This window comes from Aspergillus ambiguus (assembly GCF_047715705.1).
Source record: "Aspergillus ambiguus strain CBS 117.58 unplaced genomic scaffold BDV59scaffold_26, whole genome shotgun sequence".
Lineage (NCBI taxonomy): Eukaryota > Fungi > Ascomycota > Eurotiomycetes > Eurotiales > Aspergillaceae > Aspergillus > Aspergillus ambiguus.
In genome coordinates, this window is record NW_027395539.1 from 73,079 (window position 1) to 84,821 (window position 11,743).

The 11,743-nt window shown below is 47.7% G+C and overlaps 4 protein-coding genes across 4 annotated transcripts; 3 read left to right on the forward strand and 1 right to left on the reverse strand.

The window, feature by feature from the left end:
- Positions 1-276: 276 nt before the first annotated feature.
- BDV59DRAFT_194415 (uncharacterized protein) lies at positions 277-2,418 on the forward strand (the record flags this gene model as incomplete). The annotated part of the gene is made up of 4 exons (XM_073692390.1): positions 277-382; positions 436-652; positions 831-1,783; positions 1,838-2,418. 4 exons carry the CDS (start codon positions 277-279, stop codon positions 2,416-2,418), a joined length of 1,857 nt encoding a protein of 618 aa, XP_073545964.1.
- A 1,589-nt stretch (positions 2,419-4,007) lies between these two features.
- On the forward strand, positions 4,008-5,512 carry BDV59DRAFT_70381 (aquaporin-like protein). The gene is made up of 4 exons (XM_073696942.1): positions 4,008-4,557; positions 4,631-5,185; positions 5,247-5,317; positions 5,376-5,512. Exons 1-4 carry the CDS (start codon positions 4,308-4,310, stop codon positions 5,457-5,459), a joined length of 960 nt encoding a protein of 319 aa, XP_073545965.1. The 5' UTR covers positions 4,008-4,307; the 3' UTR covers positions 5,460-5,512.
- A 665-nt stretch (positions 5,513-6,177) lies between these two features.
- Positions 6,178-8,022, reverse strand: BDV59DRAFT_182740 (uncharacterized protein). Its single transcript, XM_073690397.1, has 6 exons — positions 7,654-8,022; positions 7,213-7,597; positions 7,038-7,155; positions 6,914-6,981; positions 6,835-6,865; positions 6,178-6,774 (listed from the first exon to the last, which is right to left on the reverse strand). The coding sequence occupies exons 1-6, from the start codon at positions 7,819-7,821 to the stop codon at positions 6,447-6,449; spliced, it is 1,098 nt and encodes a 365-aa protein (XP_073545966.1). The 5' UTR covers positions 7,822-8,022; the 3' UTR covers positions 6,178-6,446.
- Positions 8,023-9,087: 1,065 nt separating this feature from the next.
- Positions 9,088-11,356, forward strand: BDV59DRAFT_182741 (o-methyltransferase). The gene is made up of 6 exons (XM_073690398.1): positions 9,088-9,231; positions 9,309-9,845; positions 9,901-10,027; positions 10,087-10,210; positions 10,265-10,725; positions 10,787-11,356. Exons 2-6 carry the CDS (start codon positions 9,429-9,431, stop codon positions 11,098-11,100), a joined length of 1,443 nt encoding a protein of 480 aa, XP_073545967.1. The 5' UTR covers positions 9,088-9,231; positions 9,309-9,428; the 3' UTR covers positions 11,101-11,356.
- Positions 11,357-11,743: the final 387 nt, after the last annotated feature.

Sequence of the window (11,743 nt, forward strand, 5' to 3'; positions counted from 1 at the left end):
TGGCTTCTACCTGGAGGTCAATGCTGTTCTTGTATTTTCACCACTACTCAATTCTTCCTCATTCAAAAGGAGCTTTCGCGGTTTCGGACGGAGGCTGTCGGGAATCGACGGTGCTTTTCGGCGATTCCACGGCCTCTGTCCAAAACGCGGGGTCATACCAGTATGGAGTTAGTTATATAATCTGAAGGAGGACGCTGGATGATGCATTGTTTCCTACATGGGACAACTCAGTTAAGAGCTAAGATTAAGGAATATTTCTCTTGGTTTACTAGTACTATGGCTACGCTTACACCCTCGTCCGCGGACGAGGGCTACTTTCTCTCGATCCCACCGCTTCCTAACCCAGCAGACTCAGATGCTGTGTTTCAACGAATTTTACAATGTTTGTATTCATGCCCCTAGATAGTCTGCCCCATAATGGCTAATCTAAAACAGGGCATCTCCCAAATAACATTTTGTCGCAGATTACGCCACGCTTGAGACAGTTCGCTGCAGAGGCAATCTCGGAGCAAGTCAATATCTGGATTGGAAATGCAGAGACTCAGCAGCCCTATATCAAGACACGAAATGTATGGGGTGCTAGATTTGATCGAGATCGACTAATTACCAGTGAAGGTTGGAGACAGCTAGGCAAATGGGGCCTCCGTAACGGGTGAGATCAACACCGTTGGGGAAGGAAAATAATCTAATCGATTATTAACTCAAAATTGCTAGTGTTGTTGCCCACGGCTATGAAGAGACTTTTGGTCTGCACAGACGAATTGTACAGCATGCTTTGTCAGTTGTTTCCCTCTAACTATGCGTTGGTGCATGCGTTAACATTCTTGCAGCAATTATATCTTTTCAGCGGCATCAGCAGCCTTCTCCTGTCCAGTATCAATGACATCGGGAGCATGTCGTCTAGTTAGACATCACCTGTCTGTTCCTTCGGATCACCCATTCCATTATCTTTACGCTAGACTCACGTCTCGAGATGATCCCTGGGTCTCCGCGCAGTGGATGACGGAGCGTGCTGGTGGCAGTGATGTGCGCAACAGCGAGACGATTGCGGTGTACTCTCCTCTCACCACCAAATCAGGAAGATTCGGACGTATCGATCAGGGTGATTATCTTCTTTCTGGTTTTAAATTCTTCTCCAGTGCTACAGACTGCAACGTTGCTCTCATATTAGCCAAAACTGAATCCGGGCAATTGTCACTCTTCGTTGCCCCGACTCTCAGAACTGTTACTGGAGAAGACGGCAAGGAGAAAGAAGTTACGAATGGTATCCGTATTCACCGCTTGAAGAATAAGTTTGGTACTAAAGAGCTCCCAACCGCGGAGGTGGAACTGAAGGGCGTTCGAGCGCATTTGATCGGTCCCAAGGACCGTGGCATCGCGACCATTGCGCTTCTCCTCAACGTGACCCGCACACATAACTTTATAACAGCACTTTCATGTCTGCGTCGAGCAATGGACATTGCCAAAGCATTTGCTCGTTCCCGAAAGACTATAGATCAGCCATTGTGGGCCTTTCCAATGCACCTGCAGATGTTAGCTCAACTGGAAGTGAAACACCGCGGTTGGATGCAGTTGGCCTTCTTCACGACCTCACTCCTGAGCTACTGCGACCATGGGTTCCCGCCTGGTCTCCCAGGTCACTACGCACTTCTCGCAGAATCTCCGGAGCTGGCAGCAACTGTCCTTCGGGCGTTCACATCAACGTCGAAGGCAGTGATATGCAAATCCGCTACGTTGGCTTTCCAGGAATGCCAGGAAGCTATGGGTGGCGTTGGATATATTGGTAAGCTTCAATTTTGCATTCTAATTTGCACTTTGGTTCCTAATTTAAAACCAGATGAGCCTGAAGAGCCGGAGTTCAATGTTAGCCGCTTATGGAGAGATACAGCGAGTAACTCAGTATGGGAGGGCACTTCAAATGTCCTAGCAAGTGAGGTTGTCAGGCACCTTGCTCGTGGGAAAAATATAATGGTTTTCGATACTTGGGTAAAGAATTTGTTTGCAGGAGTGCAGGGAGATGTGCACAGAAACACATTGTTGAAAGCTTGGGAAGCCTTGAGGATGAAGATGGATCCTACTCAAGTACCCGGTGGCTTGACAGCTGTCCTGGCAGATGGTCGACAAATTATGTTTACCCTTTCTTGGGTAATAAGCGGTGCCCTGTTGGCTCTGGATGCAGAAAGAGATGAAGATCCCATTGCCATAGAAGTGGCAAGGCGGTGGATACTCCAGGGCCAAGGTCTTCCTGCAGAGTTCACATTTCCGTCAATTATTCATTCATATTGGTCCCTTTTCCCTGATTCTGTGCATATGGCTGATCAGGAGAAGACGAACTGGGATTGTCGTATTGTATGGGGTGTGGATCTACCGAGAGATTCTTCTGTGGGATACCGTTTGTCCGTACCAGCCAAGATTTAGCTCTGATAATTTGGGGAAAAGAGGAATTCATCAAATTACTAGAAGGGGTGGAAAATATATATCTGCTAAATGTCTTTCACATTGTCGTTTCAGATGCTTACAGTAATTGCGGGAATGGTGCACTCTCTAGAACCACAGCTAGCGATGATGCTATAGGATATGGCCTTCGTGAATTTAACAATGTCAGCTGAACAAGGGTCATCAGCCCTAAGAAGTCCAAGAAAATTTAAACTGCAGCACATGCTATCACGGAAGATGGGCTTCTTATGTTTGTCTCGACTAGCGGCACCCTAGGTCTCCTACGGACAATCCAACCGACGTGGTCAAGCTTGCTAAACTCCTTTATGCTCTTCCGCAATTTCCCGGGTCTCCCTGCGGCTGTTCTGGTGAAGGGGGCTACATCACCTTCGCCAAGGGCCCCGCCGAACGTCTCTAGAGAACGCTCATCCAGTTCATGAGCAAAGCAGAGTCCTTCAAATTCTACACCTATTCATCTAGTCTCTCCATGCCCCGGATGCAGTTGTACTCGATGCGTGGCCAGTTCTCAGTCATTGTGGAGCTGAGCCACATCCGGGCCCCGGACTCTTACGGCCGCAATAGTGATTTGGAGAGTGCAGTCGAGAATAGCGATCGTTGCAGTTTGGGAGGGGGGTGTGGGGAGTACAGGAGAAAGGCACATGAGAGCTCTGGTACAGCTGTTCATTATTGTGTAACTACAGGGTAAACGGCTTGAAGGCAAAGCAGTAATGACCAAAGCAGGGAGCCACGTGGTAAGATTCTCTAACATCACGTGTGATGTGGTCCTTTGGTTTACAAAGAGACAGCCAGACGATGAACGGCAACATGGATTGGTATCCAACGTTTCTTCTAAGATATACTCGGGTCTTCTATGCTCTAGCAGCATACGGTCAATATGATGAAAGTGTGCACTTCTGCCGTACAAACCAGACCACGTCGTATTTGTCGACCTACATGACTTGGGCTCGAACCGAAGTTCCACCGTTCCTTACCGGATCGTGCGGGTCCTTTTACTCTGGGCAGATAGCCTGTAGCCCTGATGGTCGAAGGATCAAGATGGCCAAGACAAGATCGGCTGGGAGAGCTCTTAGGTGCTCTAAATGCCAATCATTACAAGACCTTGGCTGAACGACAAGAGTAGAATTGAATCATGTATGTGGTTGTGCGCCTTATTGTTCCAAGATTTCTTCTCCACTGAGTGCCTTTTTCTATCTGCTGGGCCTACTCTTTACGCTTTCATATTTGTTAAGGATTGCGGCATCGGAGCAAACCGTGCGTCCTGACATAATCTATGCAGAGGTACTAATATCACAATTTGAGAGACCACGACAATGGTAGAGGTTAATTATAAGGCCAATGGCCCTCAGAATATCGTCTACCGAGAATTGATTTTTCCACCTCTTCCTTTTCCGCCGCTGACCAAAGGGAAAATCATCTTCCCCTGCAAACTCTATACAGTGCCCGCCCCGGAGTCGCACCTCGCCACCAGCAACGGAACGCAATATGATTGGAGGCGGGAATCATATAAGCAGATTGAATTTGCAAACGAATTTCTAGAAGGCAAGCCTTATCTCCAGGTCATCGTCACAGGCCCACTCGGCTCGGGAATCCGAAGAGCCAAGCTGCGGCATAGTAGCCTTTTCTCGGCTGCCACCCAGCTTAATGAGACACTGCAGAATAGCCGTTCATATTGATCTGGGGCAATTCCCGAAAATAGAAGTTTCCGATAAATCCCGTGAATCGGATACTGGCAAGAAAATGTTGATCAACGTGTAGGCCATCTCCTGGCTGATTGCCTTTCTGAGGCGTGTCTCAATTTTCTTCATCACTCGTCGTACTGCAAAACTGCTTGCTTGCTGCGTACTCTCAACATGGTGGTTGACTACCTACCCGAGTACGAACAGGATGAGTATCATCCGCCCTTGCAGCCCGCCATCCCACCGTTCGCAGGTCGAGTCGGTGGTAACCAGGACTTCATCGTCGATCGAAACGATCCACGAAACGAGAAGGTTTTGGAGAAGGTCCCGGATGCTGCACCGCATATGACTTTGGCGGAAGTCTTTGACTTCCGCGGTTTCCTTAGTGCGGATTTTTGGAAATGGGCAATGCTTGAATGCGTAGGTAAGTACATACTAGCGTGGTTCCCATATGCTTTGCTCGTCAGCTAGAGACTGGATGGCTAATTGGAATCCAGCCAGTATGATGAATGTTTTTATCACGGCCTGGGTGACAACCCATCCTCCCTCACCTGTCGTTGCGCCCAAGACGGAAGTAGGGATTTACCATACTTTGACCTTCTTCTCTCCCCTCTTCGGAGGTATTACGAACCTCTTGTTGACGCCACTGCTCATCTATACCTTCTCCCCCTCAAGTGGAGGTCATATTAGCCCAACAATAACGATGGCAACATTCTTCGCTCGCATAATCTCTTTCCCTCGCATGATTCTCTATCTTGCTGGCCAAACATTCGGTGGTGCGTTAGCTGGGTTTGCACTAAACAGTGCTTATGGAACCCGGAACTTCACCGTTGGGGGATGTCACATCGATACCGACCTGGTGCCAGTCAAAGATGCATTGATTATCGAGTTCATGGCTTGTTTGATCCTGATTTTCTTGGCATTTGGGGTGGCTTTGGATCCACGACAGGCGAGGATCTTTGGTCATGCAACATCACCATGGTTTGTGGGCATCGTCCTGGGGGTCGTCACTTGGGGTACCGCCTGGACTCGGGATGGGTACATTGGTGCAAGTAAGTATAACATGTGTAAATTCCGTGAATGATCAAGGATGAGAAATAACAATTCTTGCAGGCGTTAATCCCGCGAGGTGCTTTGGTGTCTATGTGGCATCACATTTTCCCGGCTATCATTGGATTCACTGGGTATGTTCATCTCATGAAAATGTCACTGACAGTTCATTGGCTAATATACTGTGAGTAGGTCGGACCTCTAGCAGCGGCTGTTGCGCATGGCCTAGTTTATTTCATAGACCCTCTGTGGAAAGACCCGAGGAGCTCATCCTGATAGTTGAGGATGCGGTTGATTCCACGTGTAAATATATGTCACATGTACGATAGATTAAAGCTCTGGGAGCCAGTCAACTATATCAATGTTCTCATTGTTGTTTCATGTAGAAAAAAAAATTAATAGATAAATAAAATAATAAGAAGAAGGAAAAAGAAATAAAAATAATTAAAAATAAACTCCTTTCTAAGGCCCTTCTCGTGGAATCCAATGTCGTGTCAAACTCTTCGTTATATGATATGAATGGACGAGGAAATAAATAGCGGAGTATTAGCCGGCCATTCCTAGTTTGAGATGCCGACAGTGAGCTATTTAGGTCCTCCGGAAAGTAAACAAGATCGAATTCATTCGTTCTGCCGGGTACTCGCCGACTAATTTCAATCTTGGGTCAAGAGTCCGCATTGTAAATTGTTCTAAACCACCGTATGTGACCTATCTCGATTATAGTGCGGCTTATCGCTTCTGCTGTTGGCGCGGAAGGAATATCACTTCTTTTGCCGAGATTTTCCATGCGCATAGAATTGAAACAATCTAAGAGGTAGGAGCCAGCCGTTCAGCGCCTCATAGTCCATGTTGTACATACCTGTTTGCAAGAAGCATCCTTCGTATCATATATCCGCACTCAGATGTAAAAATCGGCAATAGTTTAGTCCATGTCCTATCTATATATATTCTCGGCATCGAGAGTCAAAGTAATCACACATCTTCCTGAGTGTCCCCTTGATAGTAACACCGGTAAATGTTTATAACGCAACGCGTCAGCACGGGCAGAACGTTTTGAACAGGATTCGGCGAGATAAGTTCTGGAGGCTGACAATTGGTTACAATATGAAATGGAGGTGATGTACGCAGGTGTATGGAAATTATACTAATATACAAGCTTGCTGGAAACACAGCTTGGAATGACAGGAAGAAGGTCCTGTAACTCAAAGTCAAGAAGCAAATGACTCTCGTACACAAACAGCCCAGATCCCCGGGTCCTCACACCTACCACGACGTCCTTTCATTTGGCACACACCCCGAGCCGGACTCATATTCCACCGTGACATTATCAGTTCGACGAATGACTCCAAGAGGGTGACTGTTCTGAAGTTCGTCTGACCGGAGGATACTCTCTTGACTCTCAACATTCGTGATTGCTAGGTCGGACTTCCGAGGGGCTTTGGATGGCTTGTCAAACGAGGATTCAGGTAAATTGTGACTACCCTTATACCGATTACTGTAGGAACTCTTGGTGCGTTTTCCGGTGATTAGTTCGAGGACGGGCTGGAGAGTTGGGATACAAGAAGCTATAATGACAACATCGGACTCAATGCTGTACGTCGATTTGATTAGCAACACCGGAAACCCTTGTCTAATGGAAGGTATATCTTACTTTGTCCACATAACGAGATCCGCAGTGCCGTCTAGCATCAGTTAGCAAAGTCCTAATACTTCCAGCCATGGATAACTACATGTATAGTCAGACTTGTCGGCGAGGCCCTTCAGCTGTGTGCACTTAACAATAGCCATTGCGGATGCACTGGAAGCCATTTTTAGTCAGGTGTCCATTTCACTGAGACACAGTGTATAGCTTACATAGAGCCCAGTCCTAGGGCTGCACACAAGGCAAGTCTCTTTCTTAGTGACATGTGTAGCTTCATTAGCACCGTAGTGGGATACAGTGCGAGACAGAGATCGACGAATGCCGAAATCGCTAATTTTCGCCTCTTGTCAGTCATGACTGCAATATTTGAGGGGAACTAGCACCTACCACCTGTGAATATAGCGTAGTCAACAAGAATCCACACGTCTCGGCAAGTCGCTTCACCCTTTATCACGCGGCTCATCTGCCAGAGGGCCTTCGGCGGATCGCACATAGTAAACAAAACCACAATACATACACAGGATGCAGCTGTAGCTGTACCCACAAGTGTCCACAAGGCCACTCGATGGAGAGTAGATGGATTCAGAATGCGAGTCAGCATGGCGGTCACTGCTAGCTTTGGAAGAGCAAAAGACAGGATACCAAACAAAAAGCTAAGGGAGTTCAGTAAGCTGGCCAGCTCAACCGTCTTCTCTTCCAACACATAAGCGTGTTTTCCATAGCCTATTGCCACATTTGCGGTGGTGAGGCCGCAATATGCCAGTCCGAAGAACTTGAGGATAATCAATACCACAGCTACCGACACTCATAGCTGTTAAACAAACATACCAGGGACACGCAAATCAAATAGTCATCGGCTCCAATATTCCGCAGCACGCTACCGCGAATATACATGCGTGTTACAACACCAGCTGCCGTGATACCTGTCAGAGTCCACAGCACGGCAAGGATTTTTGGTCCTTTATCATCACTTGGTTGTCCTGAATTTGCTGGCATGACTATGACAGATAGGTAGGAAGCAGAACAAAAGATGTGAAGGTAGCCCACATCCAGTTCAGGAAGTTCGATTAAAGATATTGCACAGCTTGCTACCTAGCACGAGTTTCCAATAGCCTCCCAGGGACCTGACCCACGCAATATAACTCAGTCTCGAATTGACGAAGGGTTTGCATTGCGGAATCAGTTTAGGCATGTCGTTCTAACGGCTTGGTCACTACGCGCCAACGGCAACCAAGGAAAATCTCATTATTATCAAGATATTAAGACCTTGGGGGCCATGCAACCCCTTGCTTCTCTTTCCCGCCCCCTGTCAAGCTGCATTCAAGGTTTTTACTCCCTGGTCACAATCATCCCCATTGGCGTTTGTCCCGTCTCATCCGACACGGCACGGTAATCAGTCCACGGGCATAGGACGTCGTAGGAAGCAAACCCAGTACAATATGCGCGCAGATCAGTATTTCTTTTCTCGTACAGTACTCTCGGGCAAGTGGTATTGGGTTCCAGACACTTTTAGCAAATCCCGCGATAAGGATCGACAGCACCACTCATTTGACTATTACTGCCAGAAGAGGGCTTGCTGTCGGATCGGGCCATTCGATCGTGAAGCACTGGCGTGTAGACAATAGCCCCGGTTTGTGGGGCCGGGGACTATTCGTGTTCTTTTCTAGTCCTAAGTTAGGATAGTAGGGGCCTAGTACTTTTGACGGCTCAATCCCTGCACGGGCGTTGCGGAGCTGCTCCCGTCCCCAGGATCAGGATTTGGTACCATCTTGGCAACACGGGAAGACAATAACGATCATGGTGCTAACGACACTACTGCGTGCGCAGTACACGGTACGTGCCATGTACTTGTTACTGCATTTATCAACAAAACGACAATTCTGACTGATGAAGTCTACTACACAGTCTGGGAAAATATATGGACAACCGACGTAGCGCTGACAACCGCAGGCGCCATTTAGGTATGCATACACAGTGACTTGCCTTCTCTACCATGGAGGAACAATACGAACTACGATATTCCAGACACCTTGTTGCTATTATTACCAGGGGCTAGCTATTCCCGGATGAAAAGGCAATAATGGAACGAAGGATGGCGGGGGTAAACCCGCACTTTCCCACTGCAGCAGTCAATATGCATGGCGCTATCACAAACACCGCTTGTAAACAGTGGCCTCGGCCACCCCCAACGTTTTGCACCTTGGCGCTCCATTAATTCCGGCGATCTGTCATATTCTTAACCTGATGGAGAGCATTTGTGAACTCGATGGTGCCATAACTGCCCCAATTGGCTTATTGTGGCCCGAAAGGTTAGCTGGTCCGATGATGCTCGTATAGACAGGCAACAGAGGAAGCGAGATATCTCTGTGCCAGTCATACTAAGGGGTTTCAAGGCTCTGGAAGCGGGTTAGTGACCACCAAAACCCCTGTTAAGCGACACTTACCTTTTACGGTCTAAGTATGCTGATACTCATCCCGGATAGACAGTTTCCACAAACTTTCGTGGTTCGTTTGGAAGAACGGGAATAGTTGATCATTTCTTGTCCAATATATCCTGCTAATAGGACCGGAGGGTAGAGACTCAGGGGGAGTTAGAGCGATTAATGACAAGGGGTCCCTTTATAACGATAGGATATTTCCTCACGCAAACATGCCACGTCTCTGCGGGCCAGTGCTACAAATACCTTGCTCGAGCTGTTCCTTTATTATCTACTATTTCCAAGATGGTTCAGATTAACGGTGCAACTACGAGTGGCACTTCCCACGGACCCAGCAATGGAGCCGACACTAGCAAGCACGTTAATGCCCTCAAGGAAGCCTTTGTGGATGGTGAGGTAGCAATTTCTCCTAATGCGCCTGAAGAGGTACCTGCCATCCTGAAGAAAATTGCCTCTTATGGTGATGGTTTCCTTTCCCAGCGGAACGAGGATGTACGTGCAGAATTGCTGGATTCCGCGCGGTCTCTCGTCTATGCGCTTGAGACACCTCGAGAGGCCATGATACGCTTTTGCTGGTCGCAAGTACGGATTCCTTCCCTTACGCCAATTGAGACTAATAATTGACTCTTGTAACAAGAGTACTGTTTATGCGGCCCTCGAGACCTGTGTTGATTTGGGTGTCTTTACCGTCCTATCTAAGGACGACAAGCCGAAGTCTTCAGACCAGCTCGCTGAGGCCACAGGTGCTGACCCTGTAATGCTTGGTACGCTTGCACCGCAATGACGCCTTTAGCTACGTCTTTCACTAATCAGAAATCTTCAGCTCGACTTCTCAAACACCTGTGTGCAATGGGAACAATTGCGGAGACTGGCCCGGACGAATACCGCCGCACTGGCTTCTCCACGTCTCTGACCTCGCGGCGGTATAATGATGCCTATCCGTGCATGTAAGTTCCCATCCAGTGATGTGGCTCCAGTCCGGAAAGCTGACACAAGTACAGGACGGGATGTATCACCAACGGAATCCAAGCCCTTCCAGCTCACCTCAAAATGAATAACTACCGCAATCCTAGTGATGGTACGAACTGCGGCTTCCAGCTCGGATTCAACACAAACCTTCACTTCTTCGACTTCCTTCGTGAAAACCCTGTCCACGCAGTGCAATTCAACAATCACATGAGTGCCTATCATCAGGGAAGACCAAGCTGGATGGACGTTGGTTTCTACCCAGTCCCAGCGTTGGTCGAGGGTACGAACATTGGAAATAATGATGTCTTGGTTGTAGATATGGGCGGTAGTATGGGCCACGATCTGTCAGAGTTCCGTCGTAAATGGCGTGATATTCCTGGCCGCCTAATCTTGCAAGACTTGCCTGAAGTCATTGAGCAGGCAACTAAAATTGGGCTGCATTCGTCTATCCAGCCAATGGCTCATGACTTCTTTACTGAACAGCCTGTTAAAGGTACGTCTCTTGATTCCCAACAATATTGACCGGCATACAAATATGTAACACGATGAACTAGGTGCTCGATGTTATTACATGCACTCCGTCCTCCACGACTGGACAGATGACAACTGTCGCAAGATCTTGTCGAACATCATTCCTGCCATGACCCGCGGCTATAGCAAAATCCTGATTAACGAGAATGTCATCCCTAGCACTAACGCGTACTGGGAAACGACTAGTTTGGATATTATCATGATGGCTGATTTTGCATCGACCGAACGAACTGAAAAGCAATGGCATACCTTGATTGAGTCTGTTGGTCTCAAAATTACAAAGATCTGGACCGTGCGCCGCGGTGTTGAGAGTCTGATCGAATGTGAACTGGCTTAAGAAGCCGACGATACTGCTTTTGTCTTGAACTATGACTTTGGAGTCAATATGACGAGCTCAATAATTATTCTGTGATATTTTTGGTGGGCAGCATCGCACGCAATGTATGGATATGTCCTCGGTACTTTTAAATGCTTTTTTGTCCGCTGCGTTCGTCGAAATGCTACCTTTGACCCCGATTGGCTCGGAACTAGCATGTTGCTTACGGATTTAGAATTTACCGACGTCGTAGTCTGTTAAGAATATTAACATATACAGTGTTCGACCTAAGGAAAAATATAGCTTTGCCACCAGCATGGTCGGAGCGGAACGGTGGCAGTCGGTTGGTTCCACAAGGTTGGTCATCTTCCTGTAAGAAAAGTTGAGCGATATGTACCCACCCATGCCATTCAGAGACTACTGAGGTGATAGCCTTCCCGTATTGGCAGACCTTCCGACATTAAATTGGCTGTGAAGATGAAATCGTAAGGCGGATTTCTCTAAATGAGCTAGGGACAAGATGAATACTTTCTTACAACTGTCTGTCATGCCCCGACTATCCTGTGGTGCAGCGTACTCGAGGCATGGGAGCGGGCGGGAACAATAATGTAGCACGATCCCTAAGCATTCGTGACACCATCGACCGAAGGAAATCGTGCGAGAT

What these genes read in the sequence shown, in the direction of transcription:
- BDV59DRAFT_70381 (XM_073696942.1), top strand. Translation starts at nt 4,308, where the DNA reads ATGGTGGTTGACTACCTACCCGAGTACGAACAGGATGAGTATCATCCG. An exon ending in GGATGGGTACATTGGTGCAA is followed by an intron (nt 5,186 to 5,246) that starts GTAAGTATAACA and finishes CAATTCTTGCAG; the next exon opens with GCGTTAATCCCGCGAGGTGC. An exon ending in GCTATCATTGGATTCACTGG is followed by an intron (nt 5,318 to 5,375) that starts GTATGTTCATCT and finishes TACTGTGAGTAG; the next exon opens with GTCGGACCTCTAGCAGCGGC.
- BDV59DRAFT_182740 (XM_073690397.1), bottom strand. Translation starts at nt 7,821, where the DNA reads ATGCCAGCAAATTCAGGACAACCAAGTGATGATAAAGGACCAAAAATC. An exon ending in ATTTGATTTGCGTGTCCCTG is followed by an intron (nt 7,598 to 7,653) that starts GTATGTTTGTTT and finishes ATTATCCTCAAG; the next exon opens with TTCTTCGGACTGGCATATTG. An exon ending in CGACAAGTCTGACTATACAT is followed by an intron (nt 6,866 to 6,913) that starts GTAGTTATCCAT and finishes AACTGATGCTAG; the next exon opens with ACGGCACTGCGGATCTCGTT.
- BDV59DRAFT_182741 (XM_073690398.1), top strand. Translation starts at nt 9,429, where the DNA reads ATGACAAGGGGTCCCTTTATAACGATAGGATATTTCCTCACGCAAACA. An exon ending in TACGCTTTTGCTGGTCGCAA is followed by an intron (nt 9,846 to 9,900) that starts GTACGGATTCCT and finishes TCTTGTAACAAG; the next exon opens with AGTACTGTTTATGCGGCCCT. An exon ending in TGCTGACCCTGTAATGCTTG is followed by an intron (nt 10,028 to 10,086) that starts GTACGCTTGCAC and finishes AGAAATCTTCAG; the next exon opens with CTCGACTTCTCAAACACCTG.